The 24,179-nt window shown below is 36.9% G+C and overlaps 1 protein-coding gene across 6 annotated transcripts in view; it reads right to left on the bottom strand.

The window, feature by feature from the left end:
• The window catches only part of POLN (DNA polymerase nu), a 90,512-nt gene that overhangs the window by 29,357 nt on the left and 36,976 nt on the right, over window positions 1–24,179 (bottom strand). For all 6 annotated transcript variants that reach the window (XR_005859969.2, XM_040700463.2, XM_040700464.2 and 3 more), the window contains 3 exons: window positions 21,086–21,143; window positions 19,478–19,555; window positions 18,915–19,029 (listed from right to left, as the gene is read on the bottom strand). Coding sequence is in view for 5 of the 6 variants with exons in the window: in XM_040700463.2 (XP_040556397.1) it covers window positions 18,915–19,029; window positions 19,478–19,555; window positions 21,086–21,143 (251 nt within the window). In the remaining variant the exon portion in view is untranslated. The remainder of the gene's footprint in view (window positions 1–18,914; window positions 19,030–19,477; window positions 19,556–21,085; window positions 21,144–24,179) is intronic.

Below are 24,179 nucleotides of genomic sequence, written 5' to 3'. Positions count from 1 at the left end.
TGTTATATAAATGCTTCATTAGTAAGAATATCTGACCTTTTATCAAGAGTAATTGCTGATAAAAGCATGCACCAAATCTTTTATATGTTTTACAGATCTCTGAAATAGAGATATGTCACAAAACAGCAGCAGGAGCAGAGACTGTAGCCAGTTTACTTGCAACAAGCATTGTCCTTCCTGCTTCCCATTCATTCACACACCAAGGATGTAGACCTTCCTATAAAAGGGCTAATGGATTTAGTAATTTGTAAATTAAAAGCTAGGACTCTGCAATCACCAATTATGTGCTATCTATGTTTTTTCCTATCTAAACATAGCTTCAGGAAGAACACTGACATTATTGACCATTTATAGCACTGAAGCATATTGGTAATACGGTTTACATGGAAGCTTATTGGAGGAAATATCTATCTAATTGGCTCATGCTCTGAATATAAGTATCTACACAAACTGTTTTGGGAAGTTAAAGATGGAGTGCTATCAAGCATCATATGCTTGATGCCATATGAACAGGTTGTCAGTAAGTTTTCTCATGAGTCCATTGATGACTATTCAATCACTTTGTCATTAAAGCTTTTTGTTATAGAATATGCTTTATTATGAAAGTTTTGTTTGCTAAGCTTAGAAAAAAATGTCATACTTCTGTATATATCCTTAGAATCTTTTACCATGCTTAACCACCCAAAAAATCAACAGAGTCACAGATTTGTGCATGGTTTGCTCATACACTGGTTTTAGCCTAGCCTATGAAAAGCGCTCGTATAATTAGACAGTGAAAGACAGACAAGACCTTGGGTGCAATTAATGTTAAGAGAGTCCTGTTTGAAATACATATATATTGAAGAGGAAAATCAGAAGTGATTTCAGGTCTTCATAGGGTAAACAGTCTGGATTTACAAAAGTTCACAGTCATTTTGAACAGTATAATTGCTTCAAGGATAAAATGTATTTTTCTCTGTTTATTTTTAAGCTGAGAAACATGAAGAGCTGGATAATCAAAAAGATAGTGTCTTTAATCTGAAGACCATTCCCATGTAAGTCAATCATTTTTGTACTTGGAGGCTCTCATAATTTACTTTCTCTGTTGTGCCAGGTCAAAAGGTCATCATGGCTCCTATGAATAAAATGGAGTGAAATTCCCAAATGTACCTGATTAAGGTTATAGAGTGGCAGTTGGAACTAATATGTGCAGAATTAGGAAACCAGACATCATCAAAGATTTCCTGAAGTAACCCCTGCCAGAAAGTCTGCAGGAATTTCCTGAAGGACCTGGCAGAAAGCCATGCATATTCTTGAGAAAACACCTATCCAGAACGAGAGGAAATACAATCTGATAGAGTTTCCCAGAAAAAAAAGAGCAGATCTTACCCTAGAACACTGTATTTAAACTCGGGAAACAGTACAACATCTAATTCTGTTTTCCTAACACTGCATAATTCATACTAGATGCCTGGTAAAGAGATAGGATTACAGCAACAGAATTTACTTGCAGAGTTGCTTAAGTCTGAGGCTAGAGCCAATTGAGAGCCAAGGGGTGAGCAGCAGGTGAGTTAGCTGCTGACCTCTATGAAAAAGAAGAGCTTTAACTGAAAGAACATAGCAGGCAAAAAAAGTTATGGAGATCTGTAGAGGCAGATACAGACTTCTCAGGTCATGATACTCAGGCAGCAAGTCACAAGCTTGCTGACTCTTACTGAAAAGTCTTGCTGGGTGGGACTGGAAGTTCTAGAGATGATTAAAGTGGAAGACATCAGAACTTGATAACACAAGAGACCCTATTATAGGATTATTAAGGTTGATTTTGCATTACACAAACTTCAGCTTGAAGGGGCTGATCAAGAAAACATTGCTGCAATTGTAGTAGGCAGTCAGGAGAAGGATCCTATGCTTTCATTGTAAGCAATCATAATAAATATTTGTCTAACACAGTTAATGGTGCAGATGTACATGCATTGTGTGATTATGGCAATCACAACAACCACTTCACATTCCCTAATCTTCAGTTATCCAAGAAATATATGAGAAGCAACTAATATTTTAGAGCTTTACGTCAAGTATTTCTTTTAATATAATTCTAAACCCAAAATGATCAGTCAACACATCCAAGTGTATCAGAGTGGGAAACGTGAGTATTCGGTAGAAAGGCACTAAGGGTAGCACCCTGTATATTTGCAAATGTATGTATCTCACTCAAGAATCCTGAATAACAAATGATAAGAGAAACTGCATTATAAATCACAAGTGCTTGAGCAAATAGAAGTCATAAATCAAAATTATACATCAAATCTCTTTGCAACACAGTGCCATTCCTTCAGTTTGAAGTGGAGAGTACTCTTTTCAGTAATGAAATGGCACGGGGAGAGGGGCACTTTCTCATAAATGCAGCCATGTTGGAAATCATCATAGGGCTTTCTTCTTCAGATTGTTTCCACTGCAAATAAATTTTTTTATGATAATGAATTAGTTGCTTATAAAGGTTTCTGTTAAAACCTATTTCAAGTTAAAACTTCACTTTGGTTTTAGAGTCATCATGGAATACCACAGTACTGAGAAGGAAACATTATCATCTCCTTATTTTTTATGAGAAATTTTAAAGCTAAGGAAGCTATCTAATGCATGAAAACAGTGCTTATCAAGTTCAGATTAGCATCTCTTTATTCCTGGCTAAGTGACACGGAAAGGTCTATAAGGCCAGCAAAATAACTTGAAAATTGTAGAAAATCTGACAAATGTGGTCAGAGTAAAGATATACAAACTGTTTAAAAAGATTGCTCCAGTATGAACTAGGTTGTGTGCCAAGAAGGGAACAGCAACCTGAGGGGGAAAAAAAAATAAAAATAAAAATAAAAGAGGGAAAAATCTAGAGAAAAAATGACAAAGGATAGCACCAAATTGTAAGAAATATATATTACAGATAAGAAACTTAAAACAAGACGTAATATATTATTGTATGGGAACTACCAGGTCATGGCCTGAACTAGTGATAGAGCATCTGGTGAAGAGGTGTGGCTAGCCCTTGGAGCACCAGTGCAAGCAATTCACCTGTGTGACCTGAAGGGGTGGACCCTTCAGCGTTTAAAACCTCATTTAAGGGCTAGTAGCCAAGAGAGCAATGCCTCTGGTCAGTGATTGCTTCCTTCTGGGAGTTTTCCAGCAAGCTCTCACCTTCAGAACAGGGCGTGCTCTTCTTTCTCTTATGAGTGACTTTTGACTAATACCTGCCATGGGTCATCCTAAAACTGATCAGAAGCAATTCATACTTCTCTGTACCCGATACAAGTAGTTTTTCAGAGAGATCTTAAATATTTTCTGTCATTTCTCTGAAATTTACTACATATTTTCATATATTAATAAGCTCTCAAGGACACCCCAAAAAGTTTCTGCTGAATTATGCCTTAAAACTTATGAATACCAAGTTTCTTTATACCCAAAGAAAATATGGCAATCATATTAAAAAAAACAACAACAAAAAGCTTACCTACAAACTAGAATAATGTATTTAACAAAGAAGAGACTTGGATGAATTTATTTTCTTACGAAGAATAAATGCTAATTTTAGTCTACAGAAATTAACACACACTGACTTATGAAGAATAAATGCTAATTTTAGTCTACAGAAATTAACACACACTGACCAAAGCAGTTGAACACACACAAAAAAAATAAATCAAAGGAGGCTACAGTGCATTAAAGTTGAGCAATACCAGAATAAAACTTTGAGAACAGGTAGACACGGAAGGAAACCGGTCTTGAAAGAATGCGATAAAATGTTTCAGTACTTCTGGGAAACGTTGTGTGGTGACGAAGTCGTCTGTCTATGTACAGGAAAAGGAAGAACAAACTTCTCAAACACAATATCTGGCAGACATGCGTTGCCTTGATCTGCATTACCTTGCAGTCATAATAGCCACAAGGCTCTTGGCTGCTGTCCTGAATCTGCCAACTAATTCAAGTCCTAACCGGGAGTTGTTGATGTGGGAAACGAGATGGAGTGCCATTAAATTCATTTTATACACAGTCATTAACGTCCAATAAATGAGTGAATATACGAGCAAATACATCTTCATTCATCTGACTGGTCTTCTACATTTCCTCGGGTATTTTGTGCTTTTCTATGTTTAACTCTTCAGTGAAGTACATAAATCTGCCATTTTTAATCATCGGTTGCTATTAAATAGCGTTATATATTTTGTAAGATTGTGCTTGGAGCTCTGTGTTGGCATACGAAGCTAGTACAGACGATTTACGTAATTAGTGACAAGTGCAAGGTTTAGAAAGGCCCGGTTTTACAGAGAAATCACCACGAGATATATTACGCGGGAGGTAAATTCTGAAAGCTTAGAGTTTTTAAGTGACATTGGCCTTATTATAAGGCAGGCAGAGTATACAGTAGAATGTTATCTGAGTATTCTAAACACATGGAAGAGACTGATAGACTACAACTACTCTGCTCACTGTTAATGTAATGTGCAAGAATAAGCGAGCTTTTTGAAAGCTTCTATTCCATGATTAGTGGAAAAAAATGACAAGGCTCAAGCATAAGTTGCCTCAAACATTATTAAAGTAACACGCAGAAGAGATCTCGGCATAACTTTTATGTAGTTAAGCTCCTTTACATTATATGTACATACTAGGGCTACTTCAAAAGCAATACGTCCTATTTTACATTGGCCCACAGTGTCAGAGGTAGATATTGGTGGAATGGCAGTAGAAGTTGAACCTTCCCATCGATATTCCATTACATGTTGTTGCCATGTTACAGATGGCAGCAGAGAAGCAGTCTGACAAAATGGCAGCTGACATGGAAGCACATACAAAGCCGAGGTGTGGAGCTGAATTCCTCCACACGGAAATATTGCACCCACTGACATTCATTGACTCTTACTGAACGTTAACAGAGACCAAACAGCAGATGTGAGGACAGGGAAGCAGTGGATGGTGTATTTCAGCAGCGGCACCAGTGATGTGAAAGACAAGCCACATTCCAGATGGCCATGCACAGCTGCTGCACCACAAAATGAAGAGTCTCAATGAGCTCATCCCTGTGAAATGGCAGAATACAAACATGGAACTGTGTATAGAGCTGAATATTGGCTTTGATTCATGGGAAATGAGGGTGGCAATATTGGAATACTACAAAGTTTGCACCAGGTGGACCCCAGAAGTGTTCACACGGGAACAGAAAATGCCACAAGCAAGTTTCTCAGAAGTTTTTGAACCAATACAAGGCTGAAAGTGACAGTTTTCCAGACTGTATCATTAGCGGTGAAAAGAAGTGGTGTCACCACTACAGGAAAGAGTCAAAATGGCAGTTCAGGAAGTGGCAGCAAGTACAATTACCATCAAAGAAAAGTTCAAGACACAGTCCTCAGTGGCTAAAGTGATGTGCAGTATCTATTAGTATAGGAAAGTGTTTAGCCTTCTGGACTTCCTGGAACCTCTGACCACTACATGATGATGCTGACTAAGTTGAAGGTTCAAACTTGCACAGTCAGGCCAGAGAAGAAGACAGTCTTTCTCTTGCAACACAGTAACACCAGGCACCATATCAGTTTGAAGGTAATGGAGCACATTGCCAGTCATGGCTGGACTGTCCTACCACACCCTCTATATAGTCTGGGTTTGGTACCTTCTAACTACTGAGGCCAATAAAAGATGGAAAAGTACTTTCTAAAATAGGAAAGAAGCATCTACAAGAACAGAAATGCAGACTTCCATCGTTTCAGAAGGGAAACAGCAGGTAACATAATGGAAGATGTTTCTGATATAACCTAAGCATATGTTGATTATAAAAAAACTGATTAATTCCTGTATGTGTGTCATTTTTCTACACTTTGTATTTTATTTCTCTCTTTTGCCTTTTTTTTTTTTATATAAAAAGCTTTTACCTTGGATAACTGTATTCAACATCATTGAAAGAAAGACTACAGCACAGTCAGCTCAATATCATCTTTTCTATACCACATCTTTGTCATTGTATCTTTTCCTCTTTGTATGCCACCCCACCAAAATCTTAATTCATGATCTTTTAGCATGAGGAAAAGCTTTACAACAACTCCTATAAAAGATCATCTTCAAGATTCCAAAAGCACTTCACAATTGTTGAAATCATTCCAGTGGTTCATTATAAAATAATTAATTTTGTCTGAGTAGCCCCTCTCTCTGTGAGTAGTCCACTGCATGAAGATTTATTTCATTCATCCTAAAACTTCTGCAGAAGAGGATATCTAGCTTTCAAGCATGTTACAGGTGATAAAGACATATCTTTGCAGTTTTCACCGTGGGCTAGTAGTTCTCTCTCACACAGTGAGTTACACAGACAGGCTATGTTTATTTCTGAGCCATGTGATTGTTGAAAGAATTAATCAACTAGGCAACACTCATCTTGGGGTCTTCAGATTTGGAAGTAGAGAATAAAAGAGTCAGGCTAACTAATACCCACCATCAGGTGTCACTGTGAATGTCAGTGGTGACGGCCATCAGTAATGAAAGAATAAATAAGTTTAAACAAATTAAGAGAGCTACACAAGCCAGGATCACCACTTGTTTTGAACTACATGTCAGGAAATTAATTGCCTGAGAGTTTGTTCTTCACTTTTATGCTTTTCTGGAAGAAGGAATTCAAACAGGAATGGAAGAATGGGAGATGATATAGGTAGTTGTAGCAAAGAATCAAATAATTACTAATCCTGGTCCAGTCAGGAGTCTCAAAACGTTACAAAGAAATAGATGGACCTTCCGAGCAACTTCAGATAAATATCAGAAAAAAATTCTTTGCACATAACCAAAAGGTGATATAACTGCTGTCAGTCACCATGTCAAACCATCAACAAACAATGCACAAGTTGCTCAGAAAAAACAAACTGGGGAAAAGGGAAGATCACATTAGATCAAACTGCCTCTACACAGTCAAGAAAAAGGTGAGATAAAGACATCTAAATATTTTGGCAGGGTGTTCAAAAGAGGAAGAAAATATACATGAGGGTCTTCTGCAGAGAAGGATGAGATACTGATCAAAACATCTCTACACTGAAGAAACCTCTTGCAGCTTAATTTTCTATTATGCCTATTAAATGTAATTACATTTAATACATTACATTAAATGTGATTACATTTAATTAAAAGCAAAATTAATACTGAATAGTCTTTTTGTTTTGTTTGTTTTACAACAATCAGTGGGCATGAAATTCAATGTTTCAAAAGTATGGAGCACTTAACTTTTGCATAGAGATGTTTGACTTCGGCCTAAGGGAAAGTTTCTGAACAAGATGGACTCAGTTCTCAAAGTTGAGATGACATGATGTTCCTCTGTTTTCCACAATCTTTATCTGATTTCTTTGGCACGTGCTAATTACATTCACAATACTATTTTACAAAATGCATCCATTGTTTCATTATTTCTATAGTCTAAAAGTTTCATCAATGAAAATCTTACTACTATTCTGGTATTCAATCCTAAAAAGTAACTGTTTATAAATTGTGTCACCTCTGAACATTTTGAAAATGGTGTGGATTTGCAATACCTGCCTTAACTTTCTTAATTTCATCAGGATTTATATTGAGACTCAAGTTGAGTTAAATGAAATAAACATTTTGTGATGAAGATGTCTACTTGAAGATAGTTCTTCACACACAAGAAATTTCTTCACCAAATTAGAAGAGTCAAACACTGTCAAACACAGTGAAACAACTGGGAATTGTACAACATCACAGGGCTTGTTTTTCACTAGTTGATGTGTTAGTTGTGATAAAAATTCTTAAACTTCATTTTTTAGTTATTCTTGAATGCTAAGAAAACATATGAGGTGCGATAATATTAAGCTTCCAATCGGATATAAATTTAAGCAGTCTGGTTAACCTTGTAGTTATCAACCTGATTTATTTAAAGCAATTGTTTAACTCTAAAACCAACTGTCTTTAGGAAGCATAATGAGTTTTGTCTCTGCCTTACTAGTTGTTAGCCTAAACAAATGGCACAGCTGCACTTCTACAAGGAACTGTATACTATAAGGTGAAATAAGTTACCATACAGACAATCTGCCAGAGCGTAAAGCAAGTAGAGTGTTAAATTACATTAATATTAACTACTGTAAGTCAGCTTTCAAAACATAAATACTTTGCTGCAAAAGTAAAGCTGTTAAAATATTCAACATCAACACCCATGATCTGTTTTAACTCAGAGCCTACAATGTTTTAGAAATCTGATTTGAGAAGACAAACTGAACCTCTTCCCTTTTTCTGAATTTCAAGGTGAAGGGGTCCTGGGTTGAAAGAATGGACACAGGAGTGGGTGAAGAAAAGTGACAGCAAATTAAATCACCACATCAAAGTCTTTTGAAAACAAAACAAAAAAAAAACCAACATACTGCGACACCAGAAGCCAAAATCTACATTGAGCACCTTTACATCAACAGAATATATATACATATTTATACTCTAATTTGTGGAGGCTGCTCTGCTTAATGCAAAGGCAAAACAAACATTACAGCTATTGTGAACACTATATTTGCAAATGCCACAGTTTCCAAGAGTTTCCTGTCAAAATCTTTCGAGTATGATTTTTTATTTTGTAAAAATTTATCAGTTACTACAATTATTCTTTAATGAACGTTTTCACAAGTGATGTCTGTTGTAAGAAGAAAGAAAACCTCAATCTAGAACTAATGCATTTCGCCTAACACAAACAGGCTTGATTTTAAATGACGACAATTATTCAGAACAATGATTTAATCTGTTACTGTCACAGAAATTGAGGTGAAAGTATTGAACTTCATCGTTAATGATATTCCTGTCCCCTATGCCAACACCGGAGATATAAACTGAGGATTCAATTACAGCTGATATCACAGTGTTTTCAAGTAGATATGAGACTGACTAATCCCAAACAAAGAATATTAGCACAGAAAAGAGAAAGTGAAATGAAGTATACAGAGAACCTGGAGCTTGTGTTTCAAGCTACTCACAACAAACTGATGTCCAACACATCATATAGGAACAAAATTAGATATAACACTGACTCTATTTCACCCACTCTAGATTTTAGTAATCACAAAGCTATCCCTACACAGCTGGAGAAATATACCCTCTCATGGAGTCTAAAGAAGAAAAAAAAGACTATGGCTCTTCTGCAATAATAAGAATTATTAGAGCATACATTTTTGCATAAAGCAGAGGGTGAGTAAGTAGAAACAGAGGAAAAGATGTAGTATTTGATTTGTAGATTTGATATGAGAAGACTAGGAAACAACATGGTTTGGCAGTGGAAAGACAAATACTATCGGTTCAACCATCTGCTTTGGTGATGGGTCGATGGTTGGACTGGGCGATCCTGTGTGTCTTTTCCAAACTTGGGGATTCTATGATTCTATAACAAGTGGATTATTTCCAGCAACAACAAGGCAATATTAGTTCTGCTGTGAAGTGCCCTGGTGAGATTTCACATTCCTTGAACACCTCCAGGGTCGGTGACTCCACCACCTCTCTGGGCAGCCCATTCCAGTGCCTGACCACCCTTTCAGAGAAGTAGTATTTCCTAACGTCCAGCCTGAACCTTCCCTGGCGCAGCTTGAAGCCATTCCCTCTAGTCCTATCACTAGTTACCCGAGAGAAGAGGCTGACCCCCAGCTCACCACAACCTCCCTTCAGGTAGTTATAGAGAGCAATAAGGTCTCCCGAGTCTCCTCTTCTCCAGACTGAACAATCCCAGCTCCTTCAGCCACTCCTCATAAAGCCTGTGCTCCAGACCCCTCACCAGCTTTGTTGCCCTCCTCTGGACATGCTCCAGGGCCTCGATGTCTTTCTTACAGCGAGGGGCTCAAAACTGGACACAGTACTTGAGGTGCAGCCTCACCAGTACTGAGTACAGGGGGACAATTACTTCCCTGTTCCTACTGGTAACGCTCTTTCTGATACAAGCATCTATTTATCTCATTGACATTTCACTGGCTTTTCTTGATATCTGACATTAACCCTGAATTTAAGTCCTAGAATTAATACTAATATTTTAAGTTTTTTTCATTTTAAGCCTGTCTTCAGTTCTAAGTAATAATAACCTAAGGGAGTAGGCAGCTTAACTGAACTTAGTGTTTGCAATACAATATATTTATGTGAAGTAACCTAAACATGACAGTGTTTTGCTAACAATAAATGTTTAATCTATGTGATTTTAAATATGCATTTTAAACAAAGTTGTATGAAATGGGTACAGGCAAGTGTGTATATATGTAGTTGGTCTACCACTAAGCATTTGTGCATGCCCAACTTTATCTTTTTCAAACAGATCCAGCACACTATCTCTTTGTATATTTCAGCCTACAATTACTTATTTTGATTTATTTCAGAAATATCCAAAATCTCTTTGCTTATTTCCTGTGTTCTTCACAACCCAGCAGGGCATCAGCAGATAGAACTATTGTTGCTAAGTGTCTTGAATTTCCAAGTGGCAGGAAAAACAAGAGTCCCTATTTCATCATAGTTCCTGATGGACCAAATGCCAATGCACAAAAGTTGGACTCATTTTAACATTATTCAATATAATCAGTTCCTTGAGTCCCTGCTTGGCAGACGGTAATTCAGTAAAATTCCCTTATCTTCCTAGAGAAAGACAGTCTCTAAAGAACAAAACAAACCTTCCCGTACTGTGTTTTTTATTCAAATAGTTGAACTTCTCTGCCCTTTTTAAAGAAAAAATGAAAGACTTTTGTTTCTCTGATATGGTAATCTCAAATAATTCTGTGATTTGCTTCTCCCTGGTCTTTTTCTTCAGTCATTTCCCAAATTAGCATGTCCCTCTCTTACCAAAGCAGTTCGCTATATATTACCATCATCCCACACACACATCAGCTGAGGAAACGGACTTTTATATTCAGTACATTTTGTTAACAGCCTGCAGTTCCCAAGATTGCTTGAAATTAAGTGTTCAGATTCCTCTGATTCTGACACAGATGATATAATGTAAATGAAAAACTCTTCAAGTGTCAGCCAAGCAAGACTACGCTGTAAAAATGGAATTTTTTCAGAATGATTAGTGATAAATAATTTCTCCTGTTATTCTTATTTTAGGTATTAGTTGCGTTTGCTACAAAGAAATAATGAGACAATGTCCTCTCATTCTGCACCAATTTTCTTAACTCTCTACAAGCTACATGGAGCAATTATTATGTCTATTACTTTCCTACATCTGTTAGAACTTTTATGACAAACTCATCTATGTAGAAACAAAGAAGATGAATGGTTGCAAACGTATCTGTAATAACTTGTTGATGCCTGCCAGTGTGTGCCTTAAGAATAACTCACTGGATAAGAGCATGAATAAAGAAATTCCTACAGATTTGAACAGAAAACAGGGATCGGATCACTAGGATGATGCTCATCTCAGAGAAGCAACCCTACATTTATATTTTGACCAGCTCTCTACTACACAGTCCCAGGGAAAGACCAACTCTTACAAATCTATCCTGGCAATTCCATAAGGAACTGTGCAATCTAGACCACAATGTGGAAAATGGAAATGAAATGGATGTGGTTGCCTTTATCCAGATCTGTGAACCAACCCGTTTCCCACCATGAAGTGGCCCCTGAATCCTGAATATCCTTCTATTTTCTGCATAACTCAAGGAAGACATCTCCTGAATGTTCAGTAGGCTTCTGAAACTCTCCATTGTGCACATGTTCACCACAGAACCCTTCTGAGCACACCTGATCTCTTCTGTGATGCCTGACCCAGTCTAGGAGATGTAATCTAATTACTTCATTATTCACATACAGTTTCTGGTTCTCACATATAGCTTTTTTGCTTTTTACTTTTGTTGTTGTTAGTATGAGGTAGAAGAGGTACCACTTTGAAACACTAACTCAGGTACTGAGGGTCAGCAACTCAGCTCTCTCTTCACTTCAGGGGTTTCACAGACAACTGTTTCCCAACAGAATTCTTTAAGCAATCCACTCAGGTATTGAATCACATGGTCATAAAATCATGGTTGTGAGGGAGACTGAAAAGTCACCCATTATTCTTCAAAATACCTGTCTGATTGACTCATTCCTCCTCAAGATGAATATTCCACAGCTTTCATAGCTAACTCTTCTTCATTTTTATCAACCTTTACTATTTAAAAGCTCTATTTAACATAAACCAAAGCACCTCTTACAACAGCATATTCATTATGCTTTGTTCACACTCCAGCCAACTCTGCTACAAACTTCTATATATTTGAAGAGTTTTTTCATTTTTTTTTCTAAATCATATCTTCTCTCAGCTAAACAAATCTAATTATTTCAGCCTTACAATCTTGGAGAATAGCAACTCAGCTGCAACAAGAGAGCGTCATGGTTTGGAGAAGTTTTTTTTACACAGTATAACCTTACTTCGTAACTTTCTGGAAGTAAACATACAGATTTGAATACTAAGATTAAAAAAAGTTCACCTGAGGTCCCCAACAATCCAGCCATTGTATAAAAGCTAGGCACTGTAGCCACTTGAAAAGAATGCTATCTATCTGGCAGGTATCTTCAGGTATTCATTTAGACCACATGTGACTGATTGTCCTTGTCATTCAGTTCTAGCTTTTTAAGAGAAGTTCAAACAAACTACTGTGATTAGAATTTCTCATTAGCTTCTCTTAGACGGCTTTGTGGTCTGCATATAGCTTTTTTTTTTTTCCCCTCACACTTTGAGATGCACACTTTGGCACTATACAGTGAACTTGGCAACCCAATACTGGGTTTTGTATTCTATTTCAGGTTCAGGAACCTAAAACACAGGAATCAAGTCTGATTTTCAGATATCAGAGACATCATACTTGAACATTGGATCACTGTGATGAGACTTTCAAGCTTAAAATGACTAAGCTAGTTCCAGAGCCATAAATAATGTAGTTACATTTGATAGAGTAGCACTATCCTGTGACACATACAGTTCTGAGGAATCTCCAGTTCTCTAAACTCAAGCAGCAAGAGAAAGGACTTATCCACATATTTGAAAACAGCAAGAAGCAGACAAGAATTTGCTCGAGTCATAGGAACTCTAAAGCAGTACCATCTCCAGTTAAAAAAGCATGCAAGCAGGAAAGCAGGACAAAAATCACATATTTATGCAGTCTGTTATTAGCTACATCAAGATCCTCTTCCTTGATTTTGATGCAGTATGGTCAATACCAGTATACATTATTGCAGTGGAACATCAGCCTACTGAGAAGAGTGACAAATGAACAACTTGAAAGAGACTGGCAGAATCATAGAGTCATGTAGATTCAAGAAGACTTTCAAGATCATACAAGTCCACCGCTATATCCCTTAGTGCCATACTCACACATCTCTTTAAGTACCTTCAGAGATGGCAACTTTGCCACCTCCCTGGGTAGTCTGTTCCAGCAGCTAACCACTCTTTCCATGAAGAAACTCCTCCTGATATCCAATCTAAACCTCCCCTGACACATCTTAATGCCACTGTTCCACATTCTATTACTCGTAACCTGAGAATAAGGGCTGACATCCTCCTTGCGGCAACCTCCTTTTAAGCAGTTTGAGAAAAGGATAAACAACCCCCCCCCCCCAGCGTCCTCTTCTCCATACTAAACAGCCTCAGGTTTCTTCAGCTGTTCCTCATAAGTTTTGTCCCTTCACCATCTTCACTGTAGTTATTGCATCTCTAATTAAAAAAAAAAAAATCACAGAAACTATCTAGAAAATTGATTTCTTTTTTCCAGCTTCCATCTTTGAAATTTATTTTAAGATATGCCCATTAACAGCATTTTTAACACTTTTTTTTTTAATATATTTTGGAAATGCTAGATTAAAGAAGTGAGATAAATTTCATTCAGAAATTTGTTCTCATCTGCACGGCTTACGGTAGTTAGTCTTGGGTGGTCAGACAGCTGCCAAGACAGTTCTCATCACCTTCAGCACTGTGATAATAGTCTGACATTTCCAAAGGACTATAACTGTCAGAGGACAACATCACAGTGCAACACAAGTTGATCTTCTAGACAGCTAGAGTTAGTTATGTCAGAAGTTTTCAAAAGTAGAGGCAAGCTTTGAAACTTTACTCTTTGTTCAGTAGCAAATAGATCATTAATGTAATGCACTCTTTGTGTTCTTGTACTAGGTGGTGTTGAACTGACATTTAAGACTTACTTTTAAGTAGGCCACAACATAGTACACCCCCGTAAGATAATGTAGGTAATATCATATGCTAATCATTACAGACAGGATAAGAGTAGGAAGAGAACTTAGCATATACAACTGAACATTAAAATCTAGTTGCATCATCTTAGTTTTAGCTGAGGCATCTGTTAGAAGCCTAGAAAATACACTGGATGGACAAGGCAGAGAGAAGTCTGGGCTTCACCCTGACAAAAACAACCAACAGAAGCAAACCTATTGAAACGTGGCCAACAGACATTATCATTATTTTACTACTTAGTTTCTGTGGAATTAAATTCCATGAATATTATTTCCATGTCTGAAAAACAATTAAAAGATAAAACATAAGACTAAGCAAGAGGTTACCCACAAACCCACAAAAGTAAGCAGTTAACACCAACTTTAGAAATTTTTATATCAATAGCAATTTTAAAACAGTTATGTCAAATAGAACACACAATACATAGAAACAACAACTACTATCTAGAGCCAACAACATCTACAGCAATCTGCAGGGAATTCCAAATCAGCAGAGGCTCCATTACTTCTGAAATGAGCACTCTTGCTAAGTTAGCCACAGGAATACAAGATTACAGTCTCGTCTTGAAGAGAAGATTGCTTCTCAGCTAGGTTTATTGCACATCACACTGAACTTCAGTCTCTGAGTTAGTACATTCATCCAGTCTTATACCATGATGCACAGACATGGTTTGGGTAGACACATGCTTCTGCATCTCTAGACTGCACTGTCAACAAGTGTGAAGATGGCATAAGAATAGAGGTTTAACTGAAACATCAATCCGACAGGTTTCAAAGGCAGACACATCTCTAAGGTCCCAGAAACAGATGGAATCCTGACAGATCATGCTTAACAAAATTACGGCAGGAAAGCTTCTATACATAAGAGATCTTAATTAAATTGTAAACTCGTACAACTAACCTCTTTACAGAAACTGCCCATCACAGTTGCCAAATTAAAGGCCTGTACAGATTTACTAAAAGATTGGATTTCAGAAAGAAGGCTTTATCCTGAAGGACAGCTAAGAAATAAGAGAACGATTTAGGTGCAGAAGTCATAAAGCTTAAAATACATAGGCAAAAAAAAATAGTACAAATCTATGCCCAGACCCTCTACACAAGGAGGTCCGTTGCCACCCAGGAGCCCGGGCTAAAGACATAAGGAAGAAACTCCCTTCCCTAGTTTGGCCCTCAGATTACTATGCCCTATTGTTGTTTCAGGTAGGCAGCGATGATATAGGAAGAACTTCCCTAAGGACTACGAAAAAGGACTTCAGAGTCTTGGGGCAACAGGTGAAGGGTTTGGGAGCACAAGTTGTGTTCTCCTCTATCCCTCCAGTTATAGGGAATGGTGAAGAAGTAAATATGATGGGCCAATGGATTAATACCTGGCTCCGAGCCTGGTGTGCCCAGCAGGCCTTTGGGCTTTTTGACCTCTGCTCTGTTTGCACGAGACCAGGCCTGCTGGCAACTGATAGGAGTAGCTTCTCCCATCAGTGGAAAAGGGTCTTAAGATGGGAGTTGGGAAGGTTCATTGATAGAGCTTTAAACCAGGTACGAAGAGGAGTGGGGGTGTAACTGGGGTCATTAGTATGGAGCCTGTATGTAACGTCCCAGTGCTTGTAGGAGAGAGATGTGCTAGTAAGATCCCACAGTCTTGCGTCTTGAATGAGGAGGACTCACCCTTTTGTAGGAAGAACACAAGGGTTGGTGTGAGGTTGGTGGCTACGGAAACACCTGAGTAAGATCATGAGGGTATTAGGACTACTGCCACCCAAAAGGAGGCCCAGCTCAGGTGCTTCTACACTCATGCACACAGCTTGGGTAATAAACAGGAGGAGCTGGAGGCCACTGTGCAGTCAGAAAACTATGATATAATCACTAAACAGAAACATGGTGGAATGACTTGCACAGCTGGAGTGCTGAAGAGGTGGACAAGACACTTTATAGACAGTTGGGTGAGGTCTCAAGGTCTCTCCCCCTTGTTCTTGTGGGGGACTTCAACATCGCAGACATCTGCTGGATTCATAATGCAGCACATAAGGAACAGTCCCAGAGGTTCCTAGAGTGCGCAGAAGATAACTTCCTGACACAGGAAGGAAAATCCGGGACCTGCTGTTTGTTAACAGAGAAGGTCTTGTCAGGGATGTAAAGGTTGAAGGCCGTCTTGGGCATAGTGATCGTGATCATGCTAGATTGTTAGATCCTTGTTGAACCACGGATGGGAATCAGCAGAACTGCCACCTTGGGCTTCCAGAGGGCAGACTTTAACCCCTTGAGGACCGTGGTTGAGAGGGTCCCTTGGGAGGTAGTTTTGGAGAGCATGGGAGCCCAGGAAGGCTGGGAATACTTTAAGGAAGTTATTTTAAAGGTGCAGGAGCTGACCATCCCTGAGTCACGGAAGACAAGGAAGGAGGCCAGAATGGCTGAACAGAGATCTTTGGCTGGAACTCTGTAAATTCTGTTTCTTCACTTTTTAAAATAAGTTCAGATAACTGGATAATTAATGCCTTATTAATTAGTAATTATTTTTAATTAGTAAATATTTTTGTTCTCATAACTTCCAAGCATTAGCTACATCTGAAATAAGGATAGAAAGTTGTTTCTCTGAACTTGGTCTTTGTAGTTATGATTATTATGTTAAATCTATTTTTTTTACATGGGTTGAATAAATACATAGGATACATACCTATAGAGATAAATCAGGTAGTATATAAAGAGTCTGTATATGTATTCAGTTGCTCTGTCCATATGTGAAAATTACTAAAAAGTTAAAAAAAACTATATTGTGTTAACCATACAGTTAACATTTCTGTGAAATTTGAATTTGCTCTGCTGTATCACAATTTCCCTAGCAACTAGTCATACTCCACTAATTTAAAATCTGCATTATGAAAGTTGAAGCAGCATCCAGAATGGGAAGATATCTGTGATTTTGTGTCTTCTCGCTGGTGATAAATAAATTAAGGACAAGCCCCCCAAACCCAAAGGTGAGTTCAGTAGGAAGTGACTCAGTAAGAGGAATTAAATTTGTCAGAGCAAATGAACATCTACATGAAAGCTGGCCACCCTGGACCTACTTTGTTCTCAGTAGTGAGAAATCAACACACCAGGTACATAACAGACATCCAAGGTTAGAACAGATGAAACTCAACTTTGTTCTGTAATTATTAAGTCACATAATAGATTCAATAGTTCAAGCATCAGCCTTCCTGAAGTTTAGAGGAAGAGTCAGCAGAATTGTTATATAATGATTTTGTAGACACACTATGACACTTCTGTCTGATAAAAATATTTGCCTGTAATATTTCATTAAATGCAAAGTTACGGTGTGGCAACTATAAGAGGTTGACGGCTGCCAACAGCTGTGAGGTTGTTGAATAGAATAGTATTTCTGGAGCCTTGCCCAGAGCTGAGGCAAAATTTGACTCATCCTCATGCATACATTTGCAGTACATTTCTAAACTAAAATAAGGATTTAACTCCATCACGAGGTTCTAGTGATATCATGTCAGAGCTAGGAACTGATGATAATATCAATAGAAGCTAAGTGACTCTAGAGAAATAGGCAATCTATCCATAGCTATATTCACTGAGATACCTGTGACCTTGAGTTGTGGTGTCCCAGACTGTACATGCATATTAGAAGGTTGATTATGATTTGATTACTGTTTTGTTTATTTTTACTACTTCAGAGTATATTATCAAATAGCACAGTGGGGAGAAATTTAGGAACTGTAGAACAGGGATTATCTAAATCAGGACTGATTAATTCATATCTATTTTTGCTTCCATGTTTTTCAGCTAACAATCTTCCAACAAAAACAGCGAAGAAAATTAAAGAGCCAGAAGCAAAGAAAATATGGAAATTGCATGGCATTTACATGACAATTCTGTTCAGCCTGCTTACATTTTAATATGTATTTATTGGATTTTCACCTGTCTTGTATGTCCAAATTGTAAGCTTCTTTAGATCTATCCTGTCACATATTGAACGCTCATGTGTTTTTGAGTACAATGTGAATCCCAGTCTCAACTAAGATTTTAGGCATCATTACAATAAAAGCAATCGTAAGAAATATCTTCATGCAGATAATTAACTAATATTTCACTACTTGGATAGTTAATGTTTTGGTCCACATGATGAAAAGATCAGCAAATAATCTGGAAATTGAAGTTGTTTTTTTTTTTTTTTTTTTTTTTTTTAAGATAACTGGAGTATCACTTTTTCAAAGCATCACATAATCCACCAGAAGTGCTCCAAGCAAGCCCACAAGCTCTAGAGACTGTTTTTTGTATATATGTAACTCGATGCCAACACTGCTCTTCTAATCAACCAGGCTTCAAAAGTGCTTTTACTTTTACTGAGAAGATATGTTCTGTAATTATTTCAGTTATCCTGTTTAACTGCTACTCTGGAATTTTAAAAAGTGTTGATGAACAATAACACAGTGAGAAATTTACCAACACATGCAATAACAATAAGTTATTGCACCGGCTTTAGTTACAGGGCTTAAACTAGCCAGCTGAATTACAGTATTGTGACATACAGCAATAGACAGCAATGGAGAAGAAAAGGCTCAGAAAGAGAAGGAAGTTTATAGTTTCCAGCGTTAAAACAGCATTAGAGTAACAATAGATATTGTGGCTATTGTGGCAAAATACTGTCTTTCATTATCACTACACAGGAAAACAACAGTTCAAAGGGATCTTTTTTTTGGACAGTAAATATCCCAAAATGCAACATTTGCTCTTACCACTGAGAAGCCAGTGAGGTAAATATATCAGTGGTTTCAGGCTCTTGGAATAGTTTCAACAGTTCTGGTTCAGCTGATAAGTCAGCAAGGATCCTTAATTCAATTTGTGAAAAATCTAGAAAAAGTGTCAGAATAAATCTAGTGCTCTAAAGGAAAAATCTGTCTGTATTTAAACCAAGCTATTACAAAACAAATCATTTTTTCTTGCTCAAAACAAACAAACAAAAACAAACAGCACCAAAAAAACCCACAAAAATAAACAGCTGTAGAAATTGCACCCCTAGAAAGTTACAGTCCAGCAACAGATTACAAGGTACCTGGCTCCATTATTATCTTCAGGTGTCAATTCATTTTAATAGCTCTTTGTCCTGACAAGCATTACAAATAACCCACTTCCAAACCACACTAAGGAGTATATATCGCATAACAATATTAATTGATGGGATTTTACAGCCTTTTAAAATAAAACATCATGCAAGGAAGATGGGAAGAAAAGATCACAGAATGGAGAATATTAATGAGAATATTAATATGTATGAGAATAATAATACATATTATCTTACCTGCTGCTAAAAATGTATATCCTTTCTTTGAAACAAATAGTGCTCGTGGGGAAATGGTTAGTATTTCCTCTTCTTTTCCTAGAGAGGAAGTAGACAAACGTACCAGACCCCAATCCAAAAATAGCATTGCAAACCATAGCAGGTTGTAAATGCCTCACCCAACACAAAATTAAAAATACACAAATGACAATGTAAATAGCAGAGCACCAACTTCCAGCAACACAATTATTTTACTCAGCATTCATGTACAGCTTCTTTATCTCTACCATCCTTGTATTACCACTCATTTCTCCTTTCCTCCCCCCCACCCCCAACCAAACTCTTCCCAAAACTCCAGCTAACAAGCAACTGCAATAAATAACATAATTCAGAGGTCCCTTAATAAAAGAGGCATGCAAGTAAGATAGGGTCTATAGAGCTGATCTACTTATAAAAAGTTTTATCTTTGGATATGTTGCTTCAATGTGTTAGTAAACAATTCTGGGTTACAGGAGGTGAAGGTAAAAAAAAGAACATACAGCTGATAGAGGCATCCAAGTGCTAATGAGTTAAGCTCTCTACAACATAACAAAGCAATAATGTACACTGACAAGGTATTAGAAACTCAGCGTATTCTCTGAAAACTACTTATTTGCCTTGGTGTAAAAAGAAATTATTTATTACAAACAACCATAATTCATCTGATCAGAGAGCAAGGGAAATAAATGCCTCAATATAGGAATGAAACACACAAATGTTTTTTTGAGAAGCACATGTAAGATCACTACCAAATTTGATTGAATTATTTCCAAAAAAGCCTACGTGCCACTGTTAAGCACTGCGCCACAGATTCACACAGCTGCTGTTCACACTTTTTTTTTTTTTGGAAAAAAAAAGAACAACAACATAAAAACCCAACAACATATAAAAAGAAGTCAGGGAGATAAAACAGAACGACTGTTGAAGTTTTACACTGTTTTAAACAGTCTCCTGTCTTATGATTTGTATTATATCAATTGGAGGGACAGACTAGCTGTGAAAAGGAAAGCCTGCTCTCATCTGCAACAAACAAACAACATTTCTCAGCTATGACTACAGTGTTCAAGAAAGCTTATCTGGCAAATCTCTCTAATAAGAGTCTACTTACATGACTTTTTGACTTTGTCACTTGGGTCATGCTCTGAATCACCTTCCTTAAATCCAATTCCATTAACAAATCCAACAGTTCTGACTAACTACTGGTGATTAGTTGTGAGCTTGATTAAAATACCCAAGCTTTAGCATCTCCTTGGGAAAAGCCTTATGAGCTGAATGCACACAAAATCACCCCTAGAATGTTTAATGAAGTTAAGATGCATAATTTTCAACTGGAACAGAAGGAATAGTGGGATTGTCCAGGGAAAGAAAATTCTAAATGTTTAATACTATTCAGATCAGTGCTGAAACAGCGAACTTTTCTCAAGCAGAACGAGTGAGAAGCAATTGGTTCAAATGTTAAGGCACAACTATCCATCAATAATCCATTATAGTCTTTTGTGTTGGATCTTCTGGTCTGCCTCAAAATAAAATACAACTCAGTAAGATAAGGAGATGAAATTAACTTTTCACATTTGTATTAACATAGTTTACCTTTTATGTACTGTTTCTTTGTAATTCTCACTGGATGTTTAGAGATACCTTGAATGTTCTACAAATAAGAAAAAAAATTGCTTAGTAGGTGAAAGTTTATAACAACATTAATGAACCGTTTATAAGAAGCAAAGAAACATCTGTGATACTAATGCCAGCTAGTTTTTCGTCATACGATTATGTCTTTCAAAGGAATCTTCCCCATTCTGTACCAAGTTCTTTTGAATATTTGACCTTCCTTCACAGTTGGGATTTCATAAGATCAATTTTTCACCAGCAAACTTTACAAATGTTAACTTCTGGGCACATGATAGAACGTAATCACTAACACTTTTTTTAAATTATTTTAATTTTACCCTGCATTTTTCAATACGGAGAATTACTTTCCAGAACAAAATACACATGAACTCTGCCTTAAGCTAAGTGAAGGTATTCTCCTCCAGCCCCAGACATTTTCCTAACTTCTATTCCCACCGTTTTGAAAAGCATAACAAAATAGGAAGCAGCTGTTCATCAAGTACCACATATCAGACAAAATTAACAATGAGCACTAAGTTTATCAACAAGCATAATTCAGGAAAGAAGATTACTAGACCTTAGTTCAAAGATTCATGCTCATACATCTACAGTAAAGTATGAAAGGCGTCACATGACAGCTTCTCTCTGTTATGTTATTATGCTTCCTTGTCTGGAAGGGTAACGTACAACAGGAGAAAATGTGTATGAATCTCAATTTTCTTAATTCCAAACAATTCATTTGCAAGTAGTCCAGGAATTAGATGAAAATATTATGTAACTTCAGAAGAAGAGTATAGTGCTATATGATTTCCTAATAAACAGACTACATTTGCCATGTAATTTTGACTCAAAATTATACATCCCTAAGAGGGATGTAATCAAACTGCAAAAGTTATTAAAATTTGAAGTGGAAGTGAAAGAACAAAGCCCCAGATTGGAACATGATCATTTCTAGTCTATCACCCTTAAAGAACCACAGAGAATGTATTGAAGTTGAACCGCCACCATCACACTATACACAGAGAAGAAACTACTACATAATTTACATAATATTTTCATAGTGCAGGTCAAGTAGGAACACAGCTCTAAACCCATCAACATGAATTCTGCTGCAGAAGAAACACGTGCTACCTTTAATATTCTTCAGTTTCAGCTGTGTTAAGGCTTGCAATGCTACATGATTACATTTTGAATGAAAGAGTTACTTAGTGCACAACACCAACATTTATATTAATGATTACTGATTCCCAACAAAAAAAATTGAGGAGGATCAGTGCTTGCTTGTATGAATAACATGAAAAATAAGTGGCCATGAAAGCTAGTGGATCCTTGGGAATTTAGAATATTCTTTCCTTATGCACCCGGACTTGAATGTGGGAACCTAATTTTTCCACATTTAAAAACAACTAAAAACATTGAGGGTATAAAAATTTATTTTTGACTTCAATCATTTTAATGGTGGAGAGCACATTATGGAGTTTTCATCAGGGTTTATACTGGTAATAACATTTGCTTAAGATAACTTCCAGCACAGAGCTGTTTAAGGTTACAATCACTGATTACTTTCTTTAACTCATCAGATTCAAAATTCTTAACAAGGTGAAGTGAGGATTTATTTCAAAATCTTATAATGGCAAAATAAATCACTGTACTGCCATCTTGATTTCACTGAAAGCATACGTAGGAAGTCTGCTTTTAAAGCATTTTTAGATGTGTTACAAATAATTCTGAAAAACATAATTGCAAGTGCAAAATGTACTTTCACTTGTAAATTAGTTAACAACTCAGAATTTGAATAAATCTTCAGAGAAAAATAAGAAGCTCAGGAAACATGAAAGTGGCAGTGATCACCTCTAAGATACTGGAACAGCTTAATAGAGGCCTCTCAGCTAACTTTAAACATCTTTAGGTTAGTTTTTGGTTTAAACCAGCAGTCTATAGTCAGTAGACAAATACAGCAATCTCCAGCGGACTATTCAGTCTACCTGTATGAGATACAATTACAATAGCTTGACCTAAGACTTGCCTGAAAGTGATGGTTTTGAAGATGTTAGATCATCAAATTTCACGAGATACATTTATTACAGATATTTTAAATGATGGACTAATAAGGAGACAATCTTCCAAAATGAAAACCTTGAGTTGATAATTAGATGACCATATTATTATAATCAAAAGCAGAAGATTGATGTGGCTTTGGTAAATGACTATTACCACCCCAGACTACATAAATATACAAAGCATAAATACAAATTTTGTTATTTCAAGTATATTCCTGAAAAAGTTCACAGATCCAATCTGAGATGTGACTGCCAGCCCTGTTAGAAAAATGACCACACATTGCTAGAAGTTGTACAGAAACAAAGTTGTCCCCTCTGAATGATTATGCTCCATAGAGAAGAAATGTACTTCAAAGAGTGGTAGGAAAGCTGTCTATGAAAGTTAACTATTAATACTTCACTATTTCTGGGTGAGTAAAAAATACAAAATAAAATCAAACTATTCTAGTGGATGATTAATAAGAAACCCCTAGCAATAATTTAAAAAAAATAAAAATCAGTGGCTGCAAAGAAATTGATTCTCCTGACTCAGTTCTGTTGATGAAAATCCTTTTATATTAAAAAAAATAAGTTTTCAGAGGTTCTAATAGATAGAAGGATAGATGAGACTAAGATTATAGATTCACAGGATCACAGAATGGGTTGGATCAGAAAGGACCTCAAAGAACACCTAGTTCTAACCCCCTTGCTGTGGGCAGTGTTGCCCAGGTTTGAAGGATCTTGGGGATCAGAGGACATTCCTCAATACTGAATGAAAGCAAATGCCACACCCATCTTCCAGTAGGCCAGAAAGGAGGATGCAGAAAACTACAGGCCAGACAGCTCCTCCTCAATTACTTAAATTAATCCTGGAAACTATTTGCAAACACATTAAAATCAAGAAGATGATGCAGAGTAGTCAGCATGAGGGAAATCATGCTTAAGCAGTGATAACCTCTGTGATGAAATGACTAACTTGGTGGATGAAGGGAGAGCAGCAGATGTTGTTTACCTTGATGTTAGCACAGCTTTCAAAA

This window comes from Gallus gallus, chromosome 4 (genome assembly GCF_016699485.2).
Source record: "Gallus gallus isolate bGalGal1 chromosome 4, bGalGal1.mat.broiler.GRCg7b, whole genome shotgun sequence".
Classification (NCBI taxonomy): domain Eukaryota; kingdom Metazoa; phylum Chordata; class Aves; order Galliformes; family Phasianidae; genus Gallus; species Gallus gallus.
The sequence above is the reverse complement of the archived record's forward strand: the minus strand, read 5'-3'. Positions and strand labels throughout refer to the sequence as shown.